General features: G+C 56.6%; 6 protein-coding genes across 6 annotated transcripts; all 6 read left to right on the forward strand.

The window, feature by feature from the left end:
* Window positions 1-131: 131 nt before the first annotated feature.
* Window positions 132-1,385, forward strand: LPMP_200550 (Gamma-soluble NSF attachment protein (SNAP-gamma) (N-ethylmaleimide-sensitive factor attachment protein, gamma), putative; the record flags this gene model as incomplete). Its single annotated transcript, XM_010699952.1, has 1 exon — window positions 132-1,385. The coding sequence occupies one exon, from the start codon at window positions 132-134 to the stop codon at window positions 1,383-1,385; it is 1,254 nt and encodes a 417-aa protein (XP_010698254.1).
* A 1,826-nt stretch (window positions 1,386-3,211) lies between these two features.
* LPMP_200560 (leucine-rich repeat protein, putative) lies at window positions 3,212-5,092 on the forward strand (the record flags this gene model as incomplete). Its single annotated transcript, XM_010699953.1, has 1 exon — window positions 3,212-5,092. One exon carries the CDS (start codon window positions 3,212-3,214, stop codon window positions 5,090-5,092), a length of 1,881 nt encoding a protein of 626 aa, XP_010698255.1.
* Window positions 5,093-11,462: 6,370 nt separating this feature from the next.
* LPMP_200570 (hypothetical protein) lies at window positions 11,463-16,841 on the forward strand (the record flags this gene model as incomplete). The annotated part of the gene is made up of 1 exon (XM_010699954.1): window positions 11,463-16,841. The coding sequence occupies one exon, from the start codon at window positions 11,463-11,465 to the stop codon at window positions 16,839-16,841; it is 5,379 nt and encodes a 1,792-aa protein (XP_010698256.1).
* Window positions 16,842-18,399: 1,558 nt separating this feature from the next.
* On the forward strand, window positions 18,400-20,895 carry LPMP_200580 (GTP-binding protein, putative; the record flags this gene model as incomplete). Its single annotated transcript, XM_010699955.1, has 1 exon — window positions 18,400-20,895. The coding sequence occupies one exon, from the start codon at window positions 18,400-18,402 to the stop codon at window positions 20,893-20,895; it is 2,496 nt and encodes an 831-aa protein (XP_010698257.1).
* Window positions 20,896-21,747: 852 nt separating this feature from the next.
* On the forward strand, window positions 21,748-22,116 carry LPMP_200590 (hypothetical protein; the record flags this gene model as incomplete). The annotated part of the gene is made up of 1 exon (XM_010699956.1): window positions 21,748-22,116. The coding sequence occupies one exon, from the start codon at window positions 21,748-21,750 to the stop codon at window positions 22,114-22,116; it is 369 nt and encodes a 122-aa protein (XP_010698258.1).
* A 1,717-nt stretch (window positions 22,117-23,833) lies between these two features.
* LPMP_200600 (hypothetical protein) lies at window positions 23,834-27,607 on the forward strand (the record flags this gene model as incomplete). The annotated part of the gene is made up of 1 exon (XM_010699957.1): window positions 23,834-27,607. The coding sequence occupies one exon, from the start codon at window positions 23,834-23,836 to the stop codon at window positions 27,605-27,607; it is 3,774 nt and encodes a 1,257-aa protein (XP_010698259.1).
* Between the last annotated feature and the right edge of the window lie 331 nt (window positions 27,608-27,938).

Genomic DNA, 27,938 nt, shown 5'->3' on the forward strand with positions numbered 1-27,938 from the left:
TGTGTGTGTGTGCGTGTGTGTGCTGCTCAATGCATGCAACTCAAAGGAGACGTTTCATTTGGCTGCCCCTCATCGTTTCCACCGCCTTGTCTCCCTAAATCCTGCCTCGACCCTTCTCCCTGGGCATACGCATGCACTTACACGCGTCCTCTCTTCTTCTCTGTGGCTACAACAAGCTGAAAGGATCGCTTCCTCAACACACCGATAGAGCCATCATGCAGTCTCAGCCTTCCAAGGAGGCCGAGGCGGAGAGCTACATGAAGAGCGCCAATAAACATCTGGAGAAGAAGCTGTTTCAGTTCAAGGTAAACTACGGAGGCGCTGCCGAAGACTTCGACAAGGCGGCGCGAATCTACGCAAACTTGAGAAACTACCCTAAGGCCCGTGAGGCATGGACGCAAGCCGCAGCGACTCACAGTAAAGCCTGTGACCACTTCAACGCTGCGAACTCGATGGAGAAGTTTGGCGACTTTGTTTCTCAGCACATCCTTGCTTCTCAGAGCATCCTATCAAGTGGCAACACTACCGGCACGACAGGGATGCTTAGCGAGCATCTCTTTCAGGACGCCATTCACGCCTACGAGGAGGCGTCTAACCTGTACGGTGTGGCCGCGAATGGGTCGAAGCAGGCGGCGGCTCTCAAGAAGGCAGCAGACCTTCTCTCGTGTTCGCTTGGGACAACGCAGTGTCGTCGCTCCAGCACCGGCGGCACAACCACCGCCGATACGGCGTACCTGCGAAAAGAGTACAAACGCATCATTCCAGAGTTAATCGAGCTGATCAAGCGCAACTGGGAGACGATGGGGTCAAAACCCTATGATCTGCCGGACATCTACCGATCCTACATGCTTTTCTGTCTCCGCTCTGGCGATGTCGAGGGCGCAGTGCAAACTCAAAAGGCGATGATTGGCATCGTCTCCACCAGCCCAGCTGACGGCACGTACGACGACGGCCAGAATCTCTTCCGCATTCTCAATCAGCCCACCAACGCTGCAAAGACCGGGCTGGAGATCATCGTGCTCTGCCTCAGCACGTCTATCGATGATGGGTACACCTGGGCCAGGATCGAGATGGACCGTCTCAGGGCCGTGTTTGGCTTCTGCAATTCTTCAGAAGAGCGCGCAGCTGCCGCACTGTTGGCTGCCTACGCCGAACGTGACGAGGATGTCTTGCAAGAAGCACTGAAGACGAACTCGTGCTTTAACTTCCTCGCCGCAGACGTCTCTCGAATTGCCAAGAAGCTAACGCTCGGGGGTAGGGTGCACCCCAAAGGGGTGGAAGCGCCAGTGACAGCTGCCAGCGGTGTGGCAAGCTCAGCTGCGCTGCCATCTTCGTCACGAGCTTCGGTAGACGCATCCGATACAGAATCTGATGACCTCCGATAGACGAGGAATGAATCCGGGGGTGGCTGCTGCCGTTCCTTTTTTTCCTTTGGCTCAATGTATGGGGCTTGCACGTGCATAGTACGGAGTGTGATCCCTCTCGCACTACTGCTACCACGCAAGTGAGGCTTTTTCGCGTGAGTGTCGCTGTGGTTTTCGGGAGAGGTGTGCTCTGCCTCTCTCCACTTTCGTATTCGAGGTTGCCTCGAGCCTGTGTCTCAAACTCACGCACACATCAACGCAGCGGCTGTCACTGTGCGTGTGTGTGTGTGTGTGTGCACGCGCGAGAGATACGGAGAGACCGAGCCTATTAGTCCGTCCATGGGTCCGTCGACACACTCATCATGTGTTTTTTTCTTCCTCTTGCCGCTCTTTCTGTACTCCATCTGCCCAGTATGAGCCACGTGCTTCTTTCCTTCGCGTCGTGCTCGCTTCTCCTTGCGCTTCCCCACCGCCTTCGCGCCGTCGTCTCCGCCACGCGAGAACCTCAACACGAGGAAATCAAAGAACTACACATTACGCTCAACGTAGAGAGAGACACGCACACACAAACAAGTTCTCTTTTACGCAAGCACGAAAAGAGTAAGCAGCACCGCAGAAACTGACCCCTCCCCTCCCCTTCCCCCTGCGTGCCTTCCACCGCCCTGCATCGCGCCACTAGCGGCTTCACAGAGAAATCGAAGAGTACAAGGGGTGGAAATTAAAGCAGAAAACGAGAAAGGAAAATGAGCTACACGCAACACAGATGCACGTACAAACTCGCGCGTTTCTCCCACTCACCCGCACCTGCTATGCGGTTTGCCCCTGTACTGAGCCTCTGCCCACAGTCTTCTCCCTTTCACACACTCTCACTTTCTGTCTTCGTTCCTCCTCGTGCTGTGCTGCTCACCAGTCTTTGTTTTCCACATCACCTTCCGCGTCACTCGTCATCACTTTTCTCCTCGATTGAGTGTCTACGCCATCCTTGCCCATCTGCGCTGTTTTACAAAGCGTGTTTTTCGCGCGTTGGTCACTTTCCTCACCCCTCGCGCTCTCCCTCGCTCTCTTTTCGCTGCTGTGCTTCAACACAAGGCACAAAGCAAAACATACAAGGGAATAAAAGGGACGACTTCAACACCACACACGATTGTCACGGGCAGCCACACAGACGTAAAGTCCACCGGCACCGCCCCCCCCGCCGCTTTTCTTCCTTCCTACTTCCTTCGTGCCCCCCCCACCCCCTCTCTCTCTCTGTTATACTTTTGTTGGTTTCGCTTCTCAGCTCTCACTCTCCTCATCAACAGCAGAACACACGCGCACACCACACGCGCGCATCGAATCCGTAAATACGTTGCGCGCGCTACACCAACTTTTTGGTCTTTTTTTTTCTCTTATTCGTCTCCTCTCCTTTGAGGACATTCTTTCATTATTTAGGGGAGGGGGTATTTTTTTTTGTTTCGTGGGCGTTGCCCTTTCGACGTTTCTTGGACGTAGTAGCGTTTGGTTGGTGGGTGACTGTCCCCGTGTCTGCGGTTTGCCTGCTTCTTTCACTTGAGTGAGTGAGTGAGTTTGTGTGTGTGCGACTCCTCCTCCCCCTTCTCCGGTGAAACGAGGTACAAGCAAGTGGTACAGCCCTCTCACTCCCTCGCTTTCCCCTCCCCCTCCAAGTGGCTATCCTCTCCTTCTCTTTCTCGATCATCAGCGCACAAAGCAAACGGTGCTCTACGTGGCATCTCTCCCTCTCTCGCTCTCTACACGTCATTGAACTTTTCGGTTCTTTTTTTGTGTGTTATTTTAGTTTTTACTCGATTTTCTCTACTCGTTTGACAAAAAAATAAACATAAAAAAAAATGGCAGACCCGGCGCACGCTCGAGAGGGCTTCTGGGAAGAGCAGCAGCACCAACAGCAGCTACTACAGATGACCCGAGGTGTCTTTGAGGCCATGCACAACAATAGCATGCAGATGCTTCAGATGCGCGTCGACACCTTGGAGCGGCAGGTGGCAATGCTATCTGCGCAGGTCATGGCATCTACGTTGCCTACACCATTTCAGGCCTACCCAGGCGTCACGTACGGAATGTCGCCCGCCACCTCCAACCTCACCCCGACGCCCACCATGCCGGCACAGATGCCAGCAAGCATGTACTATTACCAGTCACCTGACATGCCCGCCGCTGCCCCCGCTAACAGCTCCGCTGTGGACGACAGCAAGGCGTCGAAGCAGCTGGAAGATGAGCTCCAGCGCATGGGTGTGCTGACCTACAGTGGCGCTGCTGCTGGCACCAATACGAGCCCTGAGGCAGCGGCGGCGGCGGCGACAATGACCTTGATGCATAGCAACCTCATGGTGTCCCCGACCAGCGGCATTTCCGCCTTCCCAGGTGTGATGGCTGGTGTCAGCAACCCCAACCCTGCCGGCCCCAGTATACCTTTCATGACTGGAAATCACGAAGTCACCTTCGCGCCCTCGATTATGCCGGCCCCGCCAGCCTCCTCCCCAACGAAGATTAGCAACGCGCTTCTTCAGAAGGCGTTTGGGTTTTCGGACACGTCTATGAACGGAGCTGGAGGCGAGGGCATGAGCGCCAACATGAGCAGCCTTCAGCGCAGTTGTGCCGTGACGCTGGACCCGCTGCAGAGCACCACCGAGACGCTTGAGCAGACCTGCCAGCAGACTAAGATGCGTGTTCTCTGCCTGAAAGGTTGCAAGGGCATCACAAGCCTGAACGCTATCTCACGCCTGCAGAACCTGTGGCTCCTGAACTTGCAGGGATGCTCACCCTGCGTGGATGATAGTGCAGTGCGCATGATCGCAACACACAACACACGCCTCAGCCGGCTGAACCTCTGCGGGTGTGACCGCGTGACGGACGCACAGCCGCTTGCGCAGCTCTCCCTCATGTTCGACCTGAACCTCTCTGGCACGATGATTGGGACCGCCTCACTGGAGGCAATCTCGAAGGGGTGCGGCCAGCTCAGCCGCCTCGCTATCAACAGCTGCCAACAACTGTCAGGTGTGTCGAGCCTGACGAACCTGTCGGAACTCAAGTTGCTCTACTGCCGCTACTCCGAAAACATCGATCCAGCCACCATCGGTAGCGTCCTCGCCGGCATCGGTCAGAATTTGCTCACACTGAACGTGGACGGCATTCGTTTTCGTCAGCTCGACCTCTCACACCTGCCGCACGTGACCGCCTTGAAGAACCTCAACTGCAAGGACAACACCCAGCTTAGGGATTTGGACTGGTTGCTGAGCATTCCCAACGCGGCCAAGACCTTCGAGTCGCTGGAAATGCTCGACGTAGAAGGCTGCGAGTCGCTGGTGAGCTTTGGCACGCACATCACCTCGCTGAAGCGGCTCAAGACGATGCGCCTCACGAACACCGGCATTGCCGATGGGGAGCTTGCCCGCCTCACAGCCTGCTCGGCGCTCGCCACCCTCCATCTGGACGGCTGTGCGGCCATCACAAATGTCGAGTGCCTCGCGAAGGCGCCCAGTCTCACAAAGGTGGTACTGAGCATGCACATGCAGCACGAGAACACCAAGGCAAACGGCCTCGACGCCCTGCGCAAGAGGGCCGGATTGGAGATCATCTTCGCCGCGCCCAACAATCACCATGGACAAGGCAGTGCTGCCCACCATATGACCACGACGCCGACGAGCCGTTTCCCGCCCTCTATCCCCACAGCAAGCCCGAACACCGCCACCGAGGCACACGCCTTCTCGTAAGAATATGTGTTTAATGTGAAAATAAGAAAAAAAGGAAACACAGCAGAGAGAGAACGAGAGCGCAGGCCACAACAACGAAAAACGAAAGGCCACCCCCCCCCTCTCCCTTCTGATCCCCCTTGGCCTCTCTCTTCTCTTTCTCTGGCGTGTCTGTGCATGTACCCCCACCCTGCACTTTGATGAGTGAATGGACTTGGATCATAAAAACGATGTAGTGTACTTCTTCGTTACCACAACTACTCATTTGGAAGGAGGGAAGCTTGTTGTTTGTAAGTGTATGTGCATGTGTGGGTGTGTGTGTGTGTGTGTTGGTCTGTGTGTCTGGGTGTGCATGGTAGACAAGGCACAGCATGAGTCTTGCTTGCTCTTGCTGCTGTGCACACTGAGGAGTACATGGGGCAGGGATGCAGGCACTATTCGTTTTTTGTTTGTTTGTTTTTTTGTTTTTCTGTGTGTATTTGTCGTCGCTCTTTCGCTCCTTCTTCCCTTTTTTCAAGTGCCTCCATTCACCCCTCCCTCCTCTTCCTTCTCCCCTACACACACACACACACACACACATGCACACGCACACGCACACGCACTGGGTCTCCCTCCTCCCCCTGTCTCTCTCTGTTCAGCATCTTATTGGCCCTGCTGTTGTTTTTCTGGCATCTCTGCTCTCTTCTCTTGTGTAAAATGGGGCGTTTGCTTTGGTTGTCTGAGTCACTCTATTTTTTTGTTCTGTTTCCTCCCTGCATGTGTGTGTGTGTGTGTCATGTGTGCGGCTGTGCATAACTTGACGCGCCAAAGTCTGTCCTCCACCTGTCCATGCGCTACGTACCAAGGGCTGCACAAGCACGCACACAGACACCCTTAGAGGAGAGAGAGGATGTGGAGGCATGCGTGTGTGTGTGGGAGGGGAGGAGGGGCGGACGCGTAGCGACACAAAACCCAAATACAAAGGAGAGAACCCTCTCTCTTCAACTCGCCCCACCCCCTTTCTCAGGCAAAATAATCGTTTACATGCACCCCTTCTCTCTCCTTCGTTTCTTTTTTCCTTTTGCATCCATTGGGCTATTCTGTCTGCTACTTGGCAAGTTGGTGTGAATTTGTGTTTGTTCGATGCTTTTCTTCTTTGGCCTGCCTCAAGTAACACGCCAACACCATACACATACAGAGAACACAACAAGGGTCTCACGCACACAGAAAGACACATGCAGATACGCAATAACGTAGGTCCTCGTACGCGACTCCATCCTCCCTCCCTTCCTCAACTACTGGTCCGCTCGCATCCTTCACGCACCAGATCGAAAGTTGTCGTACATGGGCTCCCCACAATTTTGCCGTCCCTATTTGATCTCCTTGTTTTTTTCTGCTTTCGGTTGCTTCTCTCATCTTCCCTCCCACCCTACCCAATAAATCTGGCCGCACCATCTCTCTCTCTCTATCTGTAGTCAGCCCTCTGTCTACTTGCCGATGCTGTCGTGCCTAACGGGTTAAACTTTCCTCTTTTTGTTCTTCGACGCCGTACTCCTCAGTGTTTTGTCGTTCCTCTGCCCAGGAGCATTGTGAGTCTGCCTAATACACGTACATCGGTGGGTGAGTGTGCCCGCACTGCCTCTCCTTTCGCCATCCTCTTTCTCAGTTTTTCCCCGCTAATCCACCCTGTTTGGTTTCGCCTTCTCGTTGTGTCCTATACGGCTTAAATCGTGTTTCATGCGTTCGTGCTGCTTCTTACCTTCGCTTGTCCCTGATGGAGCCCACTGTTCTGTGCTGGCCTGTTCATGGGACCCCCTTCCTCAGTCCTTCGCCGCTGCTGCATGATCATGACTGGGTGTATGTGTGTGCATGTGTGTGTGTGTGTCTGTTGATCTCTGTGCTGAAGCTGTGGCGAAGTACTTGTATGTGTGGTGGATGTGCGCGTGTGGTTGTTCTTCGTGGGTGTGGGTCTTGGGCTTTTGTGTGTGTGGGGGGGGACTCTTCTTTTCTTCTCAAACGACGAACTAAACACAAACCGCAAACTATCGCCGAAGTGCTGGCGTCGACACATTGTAAACCATAATGGCGCATAATATACATTTATGTTCTGCACGCTTCCCCGCATCTGTGTGCTCCTCCTCCTCCTTTGATTTTGTCGTCTCTGTGCTTTTCTCTTCCTCGCCAACTCTGTTCACTACAGCCAACCGCCTCTCTCTTTCTCTGCCTGTCTATCCCCACTTTGTATTTTTTCGGTTTTGCGTTTCAGGGGAGGGGGGTGAATAGCTCATCGACCAAGGAAGGTAGGCGATTCAAAGGCAGCAGAGGACAAGAGACAAAGAGCAAGTTTCCTTCGCAAGCGCCGAGCTGTCGATACGCGCAAGAGCAACAGAAAACATTCAGCACCCAGACGCACGCAGGCACATGCGCACCGAACTTCAGGTGATACAGCCACGTGGCGGCAGGCAGCCAGATGCTCTTGAGGTAAGCCTTTACGTGGAATTGGGGAGGGCTTATAGATGAGAGGGAGTGAGGGGGAGTGCAGATTCCACCCCCTTCCTCGTCCTCCTTCTGCCTTTCTCATTCGCCAGTGGAAACTGCAGGCCACCAAGAGATAACCACCCGAGATCGCGAAGCACACACCCACCCACATCCATAAGCCTAAAAGGCAATATATGCTCAAACGTCTCTCTCCGTTGGCTTTCGTTTCCTTTTCCACGTAGAGACGTCAAACGCACGTGAACAGTGGAAAGAGCGGAAACGAAAGTCAAACAAAAACAAAAAAAAACAACGAACGAACGAACGAATGAATGAATGACAACAACACCGAGAAAACACACGTAATGTCCCTGCAATTTCTCACCCACCGCCCTTCATTCCCACACTCACACGCTCTCGCGCAGGCTCCAGGCTTTGTTTGTTTGCCGTCGCGTGCCTCTGTGTGTGTGTGTGTGTGTGGGAGGGTGCTGCCAACACGGATGAAAAAAAAAGGAATTCGTGTCTGTGTGAATCAGATGATATTGTTGCGCCTCTCTTTTCTCTTTTTGCGGACGAGCAACACTGCAGCAGCATCATGCTCTACACCTCCGCTCAACCCCTCCCCCCCCCTGCGCGCGCGCCTTTCCTCTTGATTCGGGGCTCTCTCCCTCTCCTCCTCCCCTCTTGAAAGAATGAAAAAAAAAAGATGGGTGGCGCTGTTATGTTCCTTTACCCCCCCCTTTTCTAGCGTGAGCTGTGGCATTGTGCTCTGCCAAAGTACGATGTCGAAGAGGCCAACGTGCAGGTGCACGAGAAGAGAAAGAGTGAGAGCGAAACACAAAGGACAACGTGGGCGAGGACATGACTTGGCACCAAACGTTAGGTGTGTAGCCTCACCACAAAGCGTGCTGCTGATCTCTAAGAGTGTGGATTGCACGACAACAAACAAAAAAAACTTCTGCTCTGCTGGTCAAGGGTTTACGCGAGGCTTTCGTCGTCGTCACCTCTTCCACGTCTCCTCCCTTTCTTTCTCTCGGTCGAATTCTCCGTTTTGCTCTCCCGTTTTGGGGGGGATTGAGAGAGACGCATTGCATGCGCCAGCGGCGTCAGCGAATGGGATGCAGCGCAGCAACAAACGATTGCGGTTCCTTCCTTTCTCCATCAGCCCCCCCCTCCCGACATCACTGAACTTTGTGAAGGAGGGAATGGGTCTGTCTGTAATGTGTCCCTCCTTCTTTCTGTCTCGGCTTTGGAACGTGTAAATTTGTGTGTGTGTGTGTGTTTGTGTCTTCACGGTTAAGCATCTCTCTTTCTCTCTCCTTTTTCTACTCTGGCGCCTTTGTTGTGATAAGTTGTATCGCCGCTCCTCTTCGCTCTCTGCCTTCCTGCGGCCATCTCCACCTCTGTCGTCGTTCTCTCTGTCTCTCGATTTGACTTTGCCAGCGCCGTTCCCGGCTTCGTAGAATCTGCCGTGGTGCAGTGGCTCATGTCGCTTAAAAGACGAAGAAGAGAGAAAAAGAAGCACACGCAATACGAACAAAACCATCAGAGAGGCCAGCAGGCACACGAAACGGAAGGTAAATCGAATTCTTCAAAAGGCAGGCGACGCGAAAAGCCGAAACGCTGCTTTGGAGAAGGCTCGTGTGAGTGAACATTTTAATGTTGTCACTTTGCTTCAGTTTCCCCTAACCTTATTATGAGCACCCGCTGATTTTCTTCGAAGCTCCGTTAAGAGAAGCAGCACATGAGAAGGATGCGGTGCATGTCCATGTACATCACGCACACCTGCAAGCTTTTGGACATCTAGAGAAATGCAGCCACACATCATAGACCTGTACACCTCTGCGTGGAACTGTTTTCTCGTTTGACGTTCTTATTTTGCATGGATCTGCCATGAGGCAGGCCAAACATGAGAGAAACGTAAAGACGATCAAAAGGGGGAGCGTCTCTTGTTCACAGCAGGCACCACATTTGCAAGGCGGAGCACTAATGCGAAGGATGCCGGGAAAAAGACAAGCGTAGTGCGTTTTGGCCCGGCAAAGATGCTTTGTCGCATGGAAAGATCCGTCGCTGTCACCGAAGAGTGCGAGAGCTGGAGAAGAAACAAGCAAGGACGAGGACCATCGCGGTGGCTTCCTACCGAGTTGGCTGTCGTACAACTCACGTGCTCTTTCCTTTTCGTCAAGGCTTAGCTGGCCTTCTCTCTTCTCCAGCAAGCACACGCACCTTCTCTCTTCTTCTCTGTTCTCTGTCTTCTCTTCCGCCTGCGCATTCACTACCCCTCAACACCCGTTAACGCAGTACTTGGGTGCGATGCCACCAAATGCTGCCCAGCTGTATCACCACATAAAAGACTATTAGAGGAACTGGCATGAGTATATGTGTATGCGTTTTCGTATATTGTGGAGAAGATGTGCTTTGAAGAGTGAACTCGGTCGACGAACTCTCGCGCTCTCTCTCCCATCACCACCACCCCCACCTCTTCTTTACTTCCCTCTCTCCTTCCTACGCCAGCAAGTGTGTATGTGTGTTTGTATGTAGAAGTCCCTGTAATGTATGTGTCTCTGTCCGTTGTTCCTCTCCTTTACTGCGGTGCGCTTTTCTCGTGACATGACGGTGCGACGAGATCGGGCGAACCATCGAGTGTTTATTCCTCTCTTTTCCCTGTGGAAGTCCCCCACCTTTATTCTGCCGATCAGTGTCGCTTCAGGGGTTTTTTTCCCTTGAGAAAGAGCCCCTCAGTCATCTTCTGGAGCCTTCTCTTTCCCGCTATTTTGACTGTTTGTGTCCTCAGAGTAAATCCTCCTCCCACCCTCATCCATCCCTTTTTCCTGTATCCACCAGGTAAGACAAGGGAAGCGAGAGGCACACGGGGCTACGCACTCTCATCAGTGCACAAGCACAGCATATACGCATGTCTATGTGCTTGTATAAAAGACGCACTCCATGCCTGCATGCATGGTCTCGGTGTGTGTGTGTGTGCGGTTAAGCCACACACATACACACACGACCTAGAAGTCGAGTCGATTGAGCTGACTACGTGGGCTCACCCATGCTTTCAGTGTAACTCTCTCCTCTCGCTTTTATCTCTCTTCCTCCCCCACTTCCATACTATTATCTGTACTCTCATGCCGGCGAGGGAGAGAGACTGTTCACCAACCCTTCGTGTTTTTCTGTTGCCTTGCCCCTCCTCACCTCTTCTTCGCCCTGCTGAGAAGTCCATCAGGCCGTGGCGTGTTACAGCTTACGAGACGCAGTGCGCGCAAGGTTTCTCCTGCTCTCTCTCTCTCTCTCGATTCAATCTCCTTCTCGTGCCCGTCAGTTGTAGTGAGTGCGCGTGCAGATCTCATCCTGCATCCCCTAACACCACTGGAACGGGGCGCGGAGCAGTTCAGCAGCCTACACTCCCATCGATATCCGTTCTCGCTTATCTAACTGCCTCGCTGCACTGTGATCACTAACAGCAACGTGGGAAAATACTCTCTTGTATTTTTTTTTTGGTTCTCTGTTCAAGTCCACGTGCGCGTTATTGCACGTATTGTACATGCGGACCTCAGCAGCGACCCGCACCGCTGGCAAAGATGTCTGGCCTCAGCACAACTCGGTAGCAGCGATGAAGAAAGTGCCGAAGGTGGCGCCTACCGGCGGCGTCGCTGGGCAATCGATAAAAACACGAAGCATGCGAGCCAAGGCTGTCGTGCGGCACGTGGCTCAACTACCGGCGTTCGTGGCCTGGGCACCCACCAACGCGGCAGCGACACCCAGTCTCGTGGGACAGTATTTGGAGCTTCATGTATCGGAGGTTGCCGCGCAGCTCCACCCGATCCAGCAGGCCGGCAACTATGAGCGGCTTATACTGCTGCTCACCGAGCTACTCCAGAGGGACCTGGCGGCCGGTGTTACGCCGCGTGTAGTGAAGTGCGGCATCCTGGATCTCATGCACGGCTGCGTCGCTGCGATCGCCAAGGGGGAATTTGGTATTTACGAAAATCAGCGGAGCAACGAACGAGAGCATCGCATCGCAGCGGTGGTGGCAAGCCTACAGTCCACCCAAAGCCCTGGGATTATGTGCGGTAGCACCTCCAAGTCGGAGCGACAATGTAATGATGCTGCCGCGGTGCCGATCAACAGCCTTCTCCCTCCCCTCATTGACCAGCCGGCGAAGTTGTGGAGTGATACACGCGATGATACCAGGGAAAATGCTACGGAGGACGTGCGCGCTGCTACCGCAATGGAGATGTGGGAGAACTACACGACAACAGCCCACGCAACCACATGGGCGGAAGATACGATGGGGATGCCGAGAGCTGCGGCCACCGCAGCGACAATCTCCTCGGGTGCCTCTTCCACGAACGCCACGCACTCGTTTACTCCAGCCGTCGCAGCTGCAACGCCGCCACTCGTGCCGCTCTCCGCACCGGTAGTGACGCTGCGCTCATTTCCAGGGGCGCTCTGTGCGCTTATTGAACGCTGCACAGCTACGCCACTCGTGTGTCTCACTCTGAGTGACCAGCAGTGTCAGGTGGCCGCCGTAAGGGACCTACTGCGCGCGCTGCTGACGATCATGCAGAGTATCGATGCCAACAGCGTTTCTACAACGAACTGCGAAACCACACTCGTCTCTCACAGCTTGTCATCCGGCCAACATACACAAGTCGCCGCGAGGGTGGCACTTGACCTTCAGGCTCTGCGTCTGGCCGCTCTGAAGGGTGTTTCACAGGTGCTATCCACCTACCTGGACGGCGCTGACGGCACCGCGCAAGCGCCGGAGAGTGCGCCGCGTCATAGGCAGCAGCCTGGGATGGCGCAGTCGACGAAGGAGTCGGAAGCATTGACGGCGGGGCTTGACAGCCTGGATATCTTATCCATCTTTGAGGATGTTACACACCAGTGGGCACATGCGCTCACAGCGCTCGCAACGGATAAGGGGTTCATTAGTGACTCAGCAGGGGTGGGGGGAGGTGTGGATGTCGCGCCAAGGGGAGATCGCTTTGGTGCAGTGGGATCTCCACCAGGACATCGTAGCTGTGAAGATGGAAATGGTGCTGCTGCTCAGCTTCACTGGGTGCTCCGTGTCACCTACCAGATCATTGCCGCTGAGCAGCTCGAGACAAGGTGCGCCACCTCACTGGCCACGCCGCGCGCACGTTTACTACCCCCACTGCTTGTCCCTTTGGCACTCCGTACGCTATCACTAATCTCCACCGTCAACCCTCTCGCCTGCCGCACTGCATCGTACGTGCAGTCGTGTGTTGACGTGTTGTGGGGCGCATCGCTTCTGGCGCCAGGTGAATCTGCACGTCAGCTCATGTACGGCTCAATGGGCGATTCGGGCCTCGCCGGAGCCTCGAGCGACAGCTACAAAGGTGGGGCAGGGATCAGCAGAGGCGCAGATGCGAGCCCCCCAGCCATGGACCTCTTCCTTACCCTTCTCCACCAGTTCAACGAGGGCCACAGTGCCGCGCACTGCGAGCTGCGCAACAACCTTGTGTGTCTCCTCGCATCCCTCCTACGCTATGACATTCAACGTGTGGAAGACGCGCTCGTCGCGCGTCGTGGCGCTCAGGATAGCATCCGACGAACGGCGTTGGAGTCACTCAGCTACCCCTCCACCTCCCCACCTTCAGTCGAAGCTCACGACACGCCGCTCACACTCAACGTCGCCACAGTGGAGGCTATCAACGCCGTGGCGGCGCTGCTGTTTGAGATAACCTGTGGGACCGAACTCACGACGACTACGCACTCAGCCACCACCACAGCCGCAGCGGCATTTCAGTCCTCCGGCGTTGATAGCGGCGAATCTGTCCCAGTGACGCTGCTCTCCCTCGACGCCGCGCGCCGGCACGCGTTGCGCTTTCAATCTATCGTCACCTCTGTGGCACGACGTCGCGAAATGCTCGACTTCAAGATCTACGGCTGGCAGCTTCTCACTGCTCACTGCGACTGGCAACTTGCACACCTCACCTATCGCGAGTATATTCGCTACCACGACCCCGCCGCCCCCGCGGTGGACACGGCGCCGGACTCGCACCACCAATGTGTCAGCCCTGTCGAACAGGTCATAGGGGAAGACAACTACGACGGAGCCGTCACAGCGGCCCTCTGCGGCATTTGCCTCTCGCAGGTTGGCTTCCTGGATGTCCTGATTATGTACGTTGACACGCGCACCGACGAGGTGGCCGTGGTAGCGTGGACACAAGAAGAGCTTCTGCAGCTGGAGGTGGAGGCCTGGCAGCTTCTCACATCCATGATCCTCTTTGCGCAGCACCTGGACACGAAATCGGGTGGACAGCAGCCGCGCTGTCATTGCCGGTACAACCGCAAGCTGTCTGTGGCACAGCAGCAGCAGCGAGAGGGTAGTCCCTTGCTGAGGGGGTCGGTGGAAGCTGTTGAGAAGCGCCACTTTGTCGAAGACGCGGAGCACGGTGATAGGGATATGGACAGCGTAGACACCGCCAAGTCAGGCATCCTGTACGGGGCCGGCAAGCACTTCATCGCTGCCGGTGGTCTCCAGGTGGCACTTCGTTATTTGCACACCGCGCCACCCGAGGCAGAGGCGGTGAAGCGGTGGGCCCTCATCACTTTGGCTGCTGTCGCGCGGACGAGCAGCACCGACGAGGCACACGGGAGCTCGGGCAGCTACACAAACCAGGAGCTGACTCCCGTGCAGAGGGCCTTGGCGCAGCATGCCCCGTCGCTTATCCCATTTCTCGTGAAACTCATCCGGGAGGTCGATGTTTACGTCGATACCTCTGGGGTACCAGCAGCGCTGCCTCCTCTGATATCTTCCATCGCCGCGCCGGAGTCTGCGACGACTCCGCAGCACTCGTTGGGACACCGTTCTGTGCGTGAGAACAACGGCACTGACGTGACGGCAGCAACGCCGATTTACGATGGGGTATGTTGGAATTGGTTGCCGCAATCCGTCGCCCACGTGACACTCGCCGCCTGGTCTCTGCTTCGCTGCATCGGGGATGTCTTGCTGGCAGAGGCAGGGAGTGTTCGAGGACTGGCACTATCAATAATGAACGAGGATAGTATCGAAGAGGGTGACCCCTGCCACGAAGATGAAGATGCGGCAACACACGAGCCGCGCCCCGCCATGCCCGTAGACGCAACCTCTGGAACTGCCAGCGCGAGGGGGCGTGAATGCGTCAGGAGCGACAGAGCTTCGGTGCGGAGCCGCTCGTTAGAAGAACGGCAGCCGCACGACGAGGTGGACTTACCTATCTTCATCATGTCGTCCTCTGGATCTTCAATGGGTTCGCTGGTGGAGAACGGCGACAACGCAGTCGTGAGTGGCCACGGTTGCCCGGCAGCGCGCTCGCCCCACCGCGTCTCAGCCCCGTCGCACACGCGTGCGCTCTCGTGCAGCGCGCACTCTCCCGTATTGCGCATTCCAAACCTTTTTGCGGAACAGGGCGGAGTGGATCTTCTCACGTCGTGGCTGCGACATGTCATGCGTCTGTGTTTGCCTGCGCACCTGCAGCAGCAGCAGCAGCAGCAGCAGCGCAGCAGCGCAGGAATCGTGCCACAGCTCACAATGGAAGAGGTAGCTAGCCTAGAGAACTATGACAACACCTTCCTGCTCCTACTGGACGTTTTTCGTGCCATTGTGATGGGCTGCAAAGCAAACGAGATGCAGTTCGCTGAATCCGATGGCGTACACGTAATGCTGGACCTGATGGAAGCCTACGCGCTGGCGCATGGTCTCATTGACCAAGCTGCCCGGCACGCGCGTCTGACGGTGGTGGATAGCTTCGGCAGCGCTGCCGTGCAGACGGCAGACCATAAGGAGCAGGAGGGTGTGCTGACCTACGCCACGACGCTGTTGTCTGACCTTTTGGAGAGTTGTCCTCGCGCCATCGACTCCTTTTCCACGTGGCGCAGCAGCCGCATCGCTGTGTCTCCACTCACTCCTGATGTACGCGAGTGCCAACTACCCAGTGACGGCGGAATTGAAGCAGTGCAGCTGCTGCTGTGTCTCTGGGCGTCAGAGATACCAGCACGGGAGTGCGGCGGTGCACTGGGAAGCATCGGCACTGCTCTGGCGAGTACATCTGGTTTAAAGCTCCTCCGGCTGCACCTGAGGCCAGCTGTACGCATGGCGTTGAAGGAAGAGTACGTGTGCCGCCTCTTGCACCGGCACGTCGAGTTGGGGGTGCTGCAGGCTGAAACCATTCGCAACTACTACCTCTACCTACACTCCGAAGTGGCTCCAGCAACCGCGTCACTAATGCAGGCGGGGGAAGTGACAGACGCTGCCGTGCTCGCTTACATGGAGGGCCTCATCTCCCGAAGCAGCAGGCGCTCCGCCGTGACTTTGGAGCAGCAGATCGACCTTCTCCTCCATCACGCACTGGGACTGTGCGTAAAGGTGTACGCCTGCTTGTCCACCATCGGGTTTGACTCGCTTCGCACTGCAGAGGCAGAGACACTCACAACACCGTCAATGGGGCTGCGCCTCTCCTCCCTGGAGAGGTCCTTCCTGGTTCAGATTGCCGCGCTGCCAGCATTGTGCGTGGACGAAATCAGCGTGGCCATGGCAGAGGTCTCTCTCGAGCACCAATTCTCGGCTGACGCGGCGGCATCCAAGAGCAGTGACCCCGGTGCTCACGATGGCAACGATGCGGCGACGTGGCGACCAACGACGCCGGATCGGCGAGTGCTGTGCACTGCGGCGCAAGAGGCTGCTGTTCGTGCCGGAGAGCTCGATCAGCTCATCGAGGTCGGTGCGCAGGTGCAGCACGCTCGAGAGTTACAGCTGTACAACCGCTTCCTTGTTACACAGTTGCGACAGCCAGTGAGGCGGCCGGCGGACGGTCGGCCAGGTGCCGTCAAGGGTTTGTGGAAGACACAGCGGCGCCTCTCTGCAACCTGCGGTAGCGGCTTGGGTGGCAGCGGCGACAAGATTGTGTTTTCTGCAGCAGAGCTGGCCGTGCGCCTCTCGACTCGCCTTGCCGCCGAACACCTTCAGCGACAGCAGCTTATCGCCTCCACCGTGCGTGTGACGCAGCAGCTCGGTGGCACGCAAGTCGAAGACTCGGGGGGTGAGGTTCAAAGTAGGGCAAGCCCGCCCAGTAATGCACCCTTTGTGCTGGGCAGCAGTCGCACTCCGTACGCCTCAATCATGGGTTCTGTCAGCGCCGCCACCCATGAGCGACTCCCAGACACTTTGTTCAGCGTCGTGGCGCCGCCGAAGCGTCCATCTGTGTCCTTGCCGCAGCGGCACCAACAGCGGCAGGCAATGATCGCGCGAAGCCTTCGTAAGCTGCCTCAGGATCAGCCCACCTCGCAGAGTCCTCACAAGCCGTAGTTCACGCGTCTTGTTTTGTACAGAGAGATGTGACATGGCTAGCGCCTCGCCTGCGTCGGCTCACCGCTGCGAAGCATGAAGAGACCGTGAGTAGGTGTTGAGTAGATGAGAACACCCGCCGTGAAGTATGTGGCATTCGTGGAACGGCTTTAGGCTTCCGCCCGCCCCTCCCCCCACTCTGCTCGCTAGAACAGAATAGGGGGCGAGTGGCTTCATATTAGTAGTCGGTAAGGGGCCGATCTTGGGCCATCGTTTACCCTTCTCTCCCTCTTGCGCTACCTGCATCGCGCCTTTTACCTTGCCAAAGCTGCACCCCACATTTTCTCCCCCAGGACTTCGATGCCCCGCTTCTATGTAGAGCTGCCCTTCCTGTAATTTTAGAAATCACACATGTTTGCTTCTGTGGTTTCTGATCTCTTCTTCTCATGGTGTTTCTCTTTTCTGTGTATGTATATTAAAGTGTGAGAGAGTGTGTGTGGGAGGGGGGAGGGCCTCGCCTTGTTGTGGTTTTCTCTCCTGGAACACCTCTCTCTCTTATTTCAAGCCCTTGTGTCTGTCTGCCTCTGTGTGCGCCGCGACGGTGCCACTGATGTTCCATGAAGAAAAACAGCTGCGATGATGCTAAAACCCTTTTTGCGGATGCCGTTGTGCGTCTGATTAAGCGAGAATGTATGTAAGTGTGGTGCCTGTGTGGAGAGGGGGGTGGCGGCGGTCATCGCTCGACAAGCAAATAAGACTGAAGGCATACGCACAGACAACAGCAGCAAATACAATACCCAAAGGAAAGGGGAAGCCCTCGACGAGGTCATTCGACAACATACCTGTGCGGTGGTCTGCAACGCATCTGATCGATGTTTGTCGGGGCAGGAAAGAAAAAAGGCACGCGGAGCCACTTCTCGTCCGCTTCCCCTCACCCCCCCCCCTCGACCTCCTGGCGCACACATAAATGCACGCAGCGCCCAGGCGATACACAGCAAGTTCATGCAAGCTTTTCTTTTGACACCTCCCTCTTTCATCGCCAACTCCGGTCTTTCTCTTGTTCGTGCGTGCGCATTACTCTCGTCCGCAGCATTCACCTGTGTCCTTCATCGGCGTGCGTACGTACCTGTGGGGAGGGGGGAGGAATTCCACAGTACGTTGTTCTTCGACTCATTATTGAGGGCATCCCGAAGCGAATGGAAAATGGAGGGGGGACACACCCACCTCATTTTATTAGGCTTACTTCGTTTTGCTGGGTTTGTCGCCAGGGCGTATCGCTGTCGCCGAGTGACGGAGGGCTGTGGTCACCTCACAGTCTAGCACCGAGGACGAGGGGCTGGTATACACCGACAAGTCCCACCACACTCAGGCCTCTACTTCAACGGTGGATCAATCAGTGGCAAAAGAAAGCCCCACGTGCGTTGCTGGTGTTTGTATATCTGCGTCCCTTTTTCGCTCCTTCGGCTGGTCTTCGCCGTGAGACGTATCCTCTTCGCGCACGCCTGCAGACGGGCGGGACGTAACACACCAACCACAAAAAAAAGAGAGAAGTAATCCAAGGCGCGGTTTGGGTCGCATCATGAAGCGGCACGGCGTGTGTAACACCAGTGGAGTCGCTCTCACGCGTTATTCCGAGCGGCTGCGCTTTCGGACTACTCACTATGGAAATGGAAACATGGCAACTAGTCACCAGAGTTGCTGTGGACGGCGCCTCGACTTCTACATGGGCCCTGGCAAAGGCTGGTGCTTTACGTCTCTACTTCCAGTGCTCCGAAGGTACTGCAGCGCCTCCTCCTCTTCCACAACTGCTGTTGCGCCCGTACAGGCGCACGGGGAGGACCTATACGTATCTCACTACGCCATCCCGGAAGACGCACATCGCCTCGTCGGCACACCGCAGTTGCTGCCACGCAGCCCAGCAGAGGAGGTTGCATTTAAAAAAAGCTTGATCAAAAGCTTCCCTCAGGCATGCATACGCAACGTGAGTGTGGTGGCGCACGTGGACCATGGCAAAACGACGCTCGCCGACGCCATGCTTCGTTTCTCAAACCTACTGCCGGCTGACGGGGCCACCGGCACCTTCACGGACCGCCTCCAGGTGGAGAAAGAGCGTGGAATTACCATCAAAGCACAGACATGCAGCGTGCTCCTCACCCTGCGTGAGACGGGCACGCAGTACCTAGTGAATCTGATCGACACTCCAGGACACGTGGACTTTCAGTACGAGGTGTCGCGTAGCCTCCGCGCCTCCGAGGGTGCGGCGCTGCTGGTGGACGTTCGACAAGGTGTAGAGGCACAGACCATGGCACAGTTTTACGCGGCACTTGAACAGAATCTCACAATCTTACCGGTGCTGACGAAGATGGACAGTGTGATGAACGACGCGGAGGTGGAGAAGACGCTGCTGCAGCTGGAGGACAGCACCGGGCTGCTTAGCCGCGAAGCTGTACTGACGAGCGCGAAGAGTAAGCAAGGCATCGAGCAACTCTTCCAGCACATCATTGACAAAGTGCCGCCCCCACGTGGCCGCGCAGGCTTCTCTGACATGAAGCAGCTTCCAATCATGCACGCCGATAGTGCTGAGCGGAAGCAGATGGAAAAAGAGCTGGTGCCGCTGCGCGCTTTGCTATTTGACTGCTGGACTGCCGAGAGCAGTGGTATGACTGACGGGGCCGCATCGGCGCCGGCGAGCGCGCCTACTTCGTTTTCCTCGGTCTCCTCTGGAACGGTCACTGCCTCAGGCGGCCAACCTGTGGCGAGGGAGGGCATCTACGGACTCATTCGTGTCATGGATGGTACCGTCACACCAGGCACTGTGGTCACCTTCTGCCACTCCGGGAAAAAGCACGAGGTGCGCGAGGTGGGCATCATCCACCCCACGCTACATCCAGCTGCCGCTCTTACTGCTGGTATGGTCGGCTTTGTCTTCTTCCCTGGGCTGACCAAGAGAGACATTTTCATCGGCGACACCCTCTGTACACTGCCGACACGCAAGCACACAGTAAGGGTGGGGGTGAACAACATCCCTGCGGCGGAGCTGGGCACTGAACCCACCGCGACCGCAGAGCTGGCGAGCAGCGACTCGTTTGTAGTGGAGCCGATCCCTGGCTTCAAGACAGTGCACCCTGTCGTCTTTGCAGGCTTCTACCCCGACGAAGGCGTCTACATCACGCAGCTGCGCGATGCAGTGGATCTCCTGTGCGTCAATGACCCCACCGTCACGGTGGAGCAGCTGCAGTGCCCAACACTCGGCCCCGGGCTGCAGCTGGGCTTTCTCGGCTTCCTTCACATGCAGGTCTTCAAGGAGCGGCTGCTCATGGAGTTTGGACAGACAGTGCTCGTCACACCGCCGCAGGTGCAGTACATGTACGTGGAGCAGCACTGCGACCCTGGCGACCCGGCGCAACGAAAACTTGTCTCCGTCAGCAACTGGCGGTGGCCGCACGAAGGCGTCGGGGCGTACCTCGAGCCGTTCGTTACCGCAACAGTGCTGACCCCAACCCAGTACTTCAGCGAGATCAACAGCGCTGCGCTCAGTTCCTTTCGAGGCGAGATGCAGGAGATGCGCGTGATCGACGATGCCCGCACCTTGGTGCGGTACCGTATGCCCTTGGCCGACCTCGCTCGAGGCTTCTTCTCGACGGTAAAGAGCAGCTCGCACGGGTACGCCACGCTGGAGTACGACGACCTCACCTACATGGCCGCCGACCTCGTGAAGATGGACATCGTCATCAATAAGGCACGCATCTCCGCACTGTCGACAATTTGCCTGCGCCATGAAGCCAACACGCATGCCCGGCGCATCATCTGCTCTCTCAAGGAGAACCTGCTCCGCTCCTCCGTCGACCTGCCACTGCAGGCGCTGGTGGGGAACAAGATCATTACCCGCGAGACTGTCAAGGCGTACCGCAAGGATGTCACAGCAAAGATACACGCCGGAGATATTTCACGCAAGCAGAAGAAGTGGAACGACCAGAAGAAGGGCAAGGAACGCATGGCTCGCCGGAGTGTCGGTACCGTGACACTGGACCAAAGCGTGCTCGCGGCCGCCATGGGGGCAACCACTGCACGGTAGGTGGATAAAATCATGAAGGAAGAAACTGCTTGGCATCTCTGCGCATGTCTGCGATGCGCCATGTAGTTGAATGTGGCAAGCGCCCGGTTTGTTTTGCCCCTTTAGCTGTTGTTGTTGTTCCCCGGTTCATGCGCGTGCCTTCTTTCCTTCTTCCTCCTCAGGAAACCAAAAAAAAAAAACAAAGAAACCGGCAAACGAGTCGTTGGCACCGAGCGGGGTTCTGGCCTGGAAGGACGCCTACACGCAAGGCAGATGCGAAGCGAAGGTTCTTCGCCCCCTCCCCCCTCCTCTCCCCTAAAAGGACAACGCAGTAAAACAATTGAATGTACTCCGCAGGACTGCGCCTCTCTCTCTCTCGTTTGTGGGTCTCTCTCGTGGTCACCCTATCCCTGAGGTATAAACTGGATCATGTGTCGTCCTCCTCCTCCCCCCTTCCCTCTTTCATAATTCTCTACACACGCAACAACAACGTCCAACTCGTCCTGTACGGCATACGAACCACACCACCACACAAATTGCGTGAATATTCAAATTTGGCGCGTGTGGGTACATGGCTGTGGGCCTGCTTTACTGCGCGCCTCAAAGTAGAAGGAAACCCCCATCAAAACAACATCAAAAAGGCTGATTGCCGTCTGCTCACTCCTCTCCACATTAGTTTTTCGCTTTGCCTCTCTCTGTCGCCTACGGCTCCTCTCGATTTCGGTGCTCCCCTCTCTCTCTCTCGCGTGCGCGCTAGTTTTTCTTCTTTGTGAGATTGCCTATCCAGCCCTCTCTCGCTCTCACTTCCTCCTCCTGCGATACATACATACACGCCCACCCTTGTCTACTCGCATCCCTGACGTTTCCTCGACAATGCAACGTCTCAGCTGCAGAAGCTTTGTGCGCCGAGCGGTCGCCGCCTCCCTCGTCTCTGCCGCCGCGTGTCAGGCCCCTGCCCGCTTCAGCACTGACTACGTAAATAAGGCCGCTAAAAAGAAGGTGGAGGAGGGCGACGATGAGCGATGGCTCGAGGCCGAGATCGATAAGAACATCAGCACACCAGAAGAGCGCTATGCTCATGCTCGCGAGGTCGAGTTGCTCAAGCGCATGGTCTCTCAACTTAAAGAAGAGCACAAGGAAAACATTGAGGAGGCGGTGCGTGAGCGAAACAAGGAACTCGACCACCTCAAGAAGGAGATGAACGATCTGCAGCAGAAAATCTCGAAGTTGACAGAGAAGTAGGGATGGAGAAGGGACACGGAAGAGGGGGGAGGGGGGGGGCAACGTAACGACGCAGCACCAGGGCACCCCCAGCATGCAGGGAATGGGGTTTATATATATATATATATATATATGCACAGGCATGAGTGCATATGTGAAGGCATAATGGTGTATGTTACTCCCCACCACGTGACACACATACACCGAGATAGAGGGAGAGAGACTCATGCCTGGGCGCGCATGCACAACCGCCATCCCCTTTTCCTCTTTCTCAGTTCTTTTTTTTTTCCTCTTCTGCTGTGATTACCGGGCTGTGAAATAGTCGCCGTTTTGTTTTTTAGGAGTCCGTGATGGGGCTGTAGCGTTTCTCTCCTCCTCCTCCTCCTCCTCCTGAACTTTGTAGGTTTGCTTGTCGCCCCCTTCTTTTTGTTATTTCCTCCTATTCAAGGCTCTCTCTCTTTCTTCCGCTCTCTCGCTGTGGTGCTGCTGGCATACTCCTCTTGCGTCTAGCAGCCTCGTTGCCCTTTTCTGCTCTTCCCCTCCCATTTTTCCCCTTCTCATCCCTTACAGAAAAGAAAGCACCTCGCACCCTCTCTTTGCCCGTTCCTCCATCATTCCTCCTCAGCTGCTGTGAAACTGCCTCCTGCAACCAGCTCCACCATTGGCGTGTCCATGTGAATGCACACCCCATCCTCCTCCCCCCCTTCCCCTCCACACGCACACAGGGAGCTCTGAAAGACGTATCCGACACGCCCACCAATAATGCGGGGCGGGCAACACGGGTAAGAAGAAAACGAAGGAAGGGGGGAACATGTGGGGCTCTGGGTGCTACACGCATGAGACGCAGGAGGAGTGCCTCTGGGGAAATGAAAGAAGGGAAAGGAACAGTGAAGAAAGGTTGGAGCAGCAGCAGAAGAGAGTGCAATACAGTGAACCTCCACCCCCCTCCACCCTCTTTCCCCTCTCCGCAGACGCTTTTTAACGTCCCCGTATACGTATTGCAAACAAACCACAAAAATGAAATCAAAGGGCTAAAGGCCACTCCTGTGTGCCACTCATCGGAGGAGGAGGAGGGGGGAGAGGGGGGGCAGCAACTATGCGTGCGAGTCGGCTGAAGAGGACGTGGGGGAAGCCGAGATGCCGAGCGAGTGTGGGTAGATCTGCCTTGTGTTTTCACTGTTCATCAAGTCGACAAGAACTTCATCGCTGTGTGGCTCTCACCCACCTTTGCCCTCCCCCCTTTTCTCGCGCCTCGGCAGCCCGGCACACCACCCCTGGCAGTAAGCTATTGAGCTGCACATGCCTGCTCGCTCTCTCCCTTGCACACCCTCGCGGGCTATGGCACGGAGATGCCTCGACGCGTTCTCATTCTTCCTTCTCTGTCTCCCCACTGGGGGAGGCTTTCTTCGATCTACGAAGAGACACCCTCATCTGAATCCCGTGCATTGACACCACCGTGGTTTTCCAATCGTAGTTCACCCCCTTTCCCTCTCTCTGGTAAGTGCGCAGGGCCTCTCGCGAAGTTCTCATCCCTCAACTAGGCGCGACTTACTTTTGACTCTGCGCCCTTTCGTTCTTCTCCAACCTGTCGCTCCGATTAAGCCACTGCACGCCTTAGCTCTCAGGGTGGCACACATCTCGGGAGCTCGCTCGAGCTCCCTAACCGGCGTTGTCGTTTTCTCACACGCATCTCCTTTTTTTCCTGACCTGAGTAAGTTGGACGTGGGGTGGTGCACCGATGTCGTCACATAATGTTCCCAGTGACGCCGATGGCGAACAGGCATACTCGCTTCCGCTACGATTGCAAGGCATGATAAAAAGTTCACTGTGGCACCTGGCCTTCTTCCCCGTATTGCAGCCTGCCCCGCACACAGTGTCAAGGGTCACGGCACGTTCCTCGATATCATCAAAAGTGGCGGATGTCCGGGTGACTGCGAGTGCCCTTCACACCCTCGCGTTGTTGGAGGCGGTGGGTTACACGGAGGCTGGCAACGCAGCTCGGCAGTTGTGGCGAGCCCACGCCGTTGGATCAACATCCTCTCTGTCTCAGCATTGGATATCTGAAGAGCAGCGGAGCTGGGTCGACAGGCTGAGCCTCACCATTCTCCGTCAAGCAGAGGCTCTCTCTACCACACCTAGCAGTGGAGGAGGTAAGCTGGCCACTCTTCTTGCAGAGGTGCAGCAGCAAGGTAAGCAAGAAGTACAGACGACAGCATGCGACGCCCTCTTCTCGGAACTTGCTCACGACTACCTTGAGCACGTCGCGGCCGCGGCCTCCGCAGCGAGCGGGATACACTCATCGAAGGTCGCCGCTTCAACCGAGTTGAAGCTCGGGGCTCCAGAGCGCCGCACAAGTTCCATCTTTCACTACGAAGCTCTGCCTCCACAGACAGCGGCGGCGGTGACACTGGAGCGGTCGGCAGCAGCGGCGGGGCGGCAGCAACGGCAGTGGTACGAAGCACGCCTGTACGCCGCTGCTGCGTGTAGCACAGGCATGTCGGCCCCTGGTCCGCTAGCGCGGCTCCTTGTTGCCTACGCCCATCAAGGCGATCACCGGCTACAGGCTGCGGTAGCCGCGAACATGGAATGCTATATCAGCGGAGATCATAGTGGCCAAAGCACGGAGGAGGGTGCCACCGTAGAGTCAGTCACGAGCAGGGTCACCGAGACTGCGGCTGCAGCCCTTGCTCGAGTGCGTCTGAGCGGTGTGGTGGCTGGGGTCCTGGAGTATGCACTGTGCGTGGCTCGTGCGCGCACCGCCGGCGCGGTGGCCAAGCTCCGCGCCCTCACCTTCGCTTTGAACGCGTTACCAGAGCAGCTTCCGCCGTGCACGGCGACGACGTCGTGTGCCGCTACCCATGTGCCTCAGTGCGCTGCCCTGCTACTCACCCTCATAACGGAGGAGTGCAGCTACTATCAGCAAACAGCTCCCACCGGCAGCGGCAGCGGAGAGGTGGGGGTCACCGCGGAGGTACTGCACGCCGTGCAGGAGCTCCTCTTTACAGTTGTTCTGGGAAACGGCACACAGCATATGCCCAACAGGCCTGAGCCGCCGCCCGCACCGAAGAGGTCAGGCGCAGAGGGAAGCGGTGGCACCAGCATGGCGCCAGTGGTGATGACAGTGGCAACCACCCGTGGTGCAGCGTTGCCGGAGGCGGATGCCATCGCACAGGAGTTTTTCCCTGCCCTCGTGCAGCAGCTCGGTATGGAGTGGTTGTGGTCTCCGCTACTGCGGCACTTGTCAAGCCTCGACAAGGTCAGCGTCTCCGCAGGGGCAGTCGGCGCGCGAGCAGACTCGACGCCCGCATCTTTTCTGAGGGTGCGGTGGAGCAGCCATATGCTCATGGACACCATTCTTCTCTCTCTCGCCCGAAAGACGTATCCGCAGCGCCTCCTCAACATTCTTCCCGGCAGCTACGAGCGTCTCCTGAGCAACCTGGATCTACTCCCTCCAATGCGTCCGCACGATGACGACGGTAGAGATGCCGACCATGATGACGTGGCGCATCGTGGGGGTAGTCCTTTGCTGTTTGACATGCCCGCCTACTACGCTGAGACGGCATCTGCTCTGGTTGCATACTTTCAGCGCGCTGGGGTGTCTGGACTACGAATAGAGGAAACGGAGCGCATCCTAACGACTGCCACGAGTATACATGCAATGGTCGTGCGGCTGAGAGCACAGGCGCCTTCGAGGCATGGCGCAGACGGACGCGAGGACGATGCTGGTAATCAAAGCAGCGAGGAGCTAGACGGTTACAGTAACAGCAGTGTTGCCTCTCCTCACCACCAGAAGAGAGCGAGGCCCACATCGCACGCCTACGCGCTGACACGTGAGCGTGTCGAGCATCTTATCTCGCGCTATCAGGGAGAAGTTCTCCTTGCTGCTGTCGTTGTGCACACTCAGCTGCGCGTGCCGAGTCAAGTGCAGCAGCTGATGCGCATGCTTGCACCATTGTTCTTGAAGATACACTTAGCATGGCGCACCTACCACGACGGCAGCAGTGCCAGCTGGCTCCTTCAGCTTCGCACGGATCCCAGCGTGGCGGGGGGAACAGCCAGTACCGTGCGCTTTAGCGCAGAAGCGGCGGTGCTGCTGGATCAAGTTGGCTATGAGTTTTATCCTCTTGAGTGGCTGCCCGCTGCCTTGGCGGCAAGCACCGCGACAAGCAACCCATCTGTCGAGCTTCTCGCCCTCCCCTACTCTCTGCTGGCCGCTGTAGGGCACCAGTTTCAGCTGCGACTGCGCGGCACTCCACAGGGGAGTAGCGGGGACGTCACCCTTCGCCACCCTGCTGGTTCTTCCACGTCAGCTGTGATGCCGTCAGTGGTCAGAACGGCTCTCCTTGCCAGCGGCAAGGACGGGAACGACGAAGAGACCAAGGTGACTGCCGCGGCGTGGCGCCGGACCGAGCGCTTTGTGACGGGACTCATGCAGCTCTGCTACCTCGACCCCAAAACATCCTCGACAGAGCTGGAGGGAACGCTAGCGGTGTCGTCTACCAGGCGCGTCTTGACAGCGAGCGGCGGAAGTTCTACGCTGAGCTCTATTGGTGGCGGTAATTTGGCCTCTGGGGTTCACAGCAGTGGAGTGAACGTGGTTGCAGCAGCCGATGTTGCATCACACCACCTACGCTCCCTGCTGCAGCAACCAGCGGTGATGGACGCCATGTGGGGCGGGATGGAGAACACTGCTACAGCCACGGCCAACGGGGTGTCGCTGCGTTACGGCGAGCGGTGTGAGAAGCGTCCGAGGTCGGTGTCCGCTTCAGCAGAAGCACGTGGGCACCTTCGCTCGATGCAGCAGCTGCTGCAGGAGTACGGTGCTGCCTCGTTTGACACGACGGTGGAGGCCGCAGACTTTGCCCTCACAATTGCACAGGCTTTCCTGCCTCTATCCACCACCGCTTCTGCCTCGCCTTTCTCCGCAGCCAGCAAAGCGGGGCCGGTCGCCTCGGCACTGAAGAAAAGCGAGGCGTTTCTTCGTGCTGGACTGGAATGGGGCGGTGCGGTGGTGGGACACGCTGCGACCAAGGCAAGAGTGCAAATGCAGCTACAACAACAGCAGAAGGAAGGCGCCTCATCATTCTCGGAGGCGCTTGCGCACGTGTACAACAGCGCCACGGTGGACACGGCGTGGCTCGCGCGGAGTGCACTGCGGTACGTCCCACAGCGAATCTGGGAGAAAATGTGTGCCCACCGAGCCGAGAAACTTCTCCTGATTCACCGTCACGAGAAGTGGGTCTCACGTCTCCCCGGAAATTCACCCACCGCTTTAGAAGCAAAACAATGTGACCTTGTCGAGGCACACAGTGCTGACCCGCTGCTGATGGAGCAGTGGACGCAGTGGGAACGAGTGTTGGAGCAGCTGGGGCTTTCTGACCGCCTTGAAGGCGGTGCAGTCTCAGCGGCAAGCACGATAACCAGCCTATCATCTTGCTCAGCAGAGGACATCACGTGTGCGCAGTGGTTGTGGTACTCGCCATACTTCGCGGCAGAGATGGCGCCCCAGTAGCTGCTGGTGACAAGGCAGCCCTGGCTGCCTACTCAGATTTGCTCCTGCAGCGACACTCTTTGGTGATACCCCTTTTGTTTCTCTGTAAGGCGGTTCATGGCGTTCCAGGCTGCCCTCTACCCCACCCCCCGCCCGGCTTATTAACGAAGAGTCGATCATTCTCTGGAGCGCTCACTTCGTACCTGAGAACGCTGACAGAGTTTAGGAGGAGGGAGGAAATCTGGAATGAAGCGATGGTGCCTTTCCTTGGCTTTCTACTCTTCCCCGCTCAGCGTGTGTGGCGTGATGAGCCCAGGTCTAAAACAAAGAAGAAGAGAAAATCATTCTCTGT

Source organism: Leishmania panamensis (assembly GCF_000755165.1).
Source record: "Leishmania panamensis strain MHOM/PA/94/PSC-1 chromosome 20 sequence".
In the NCBI taxonomy this organism is placed as follows: Eukaryota; Euglenozoa; class Kinetoplastea; order Trypanosomatida; family Trypanosomatidae; genus Leishmania; species Leishmania panamensis.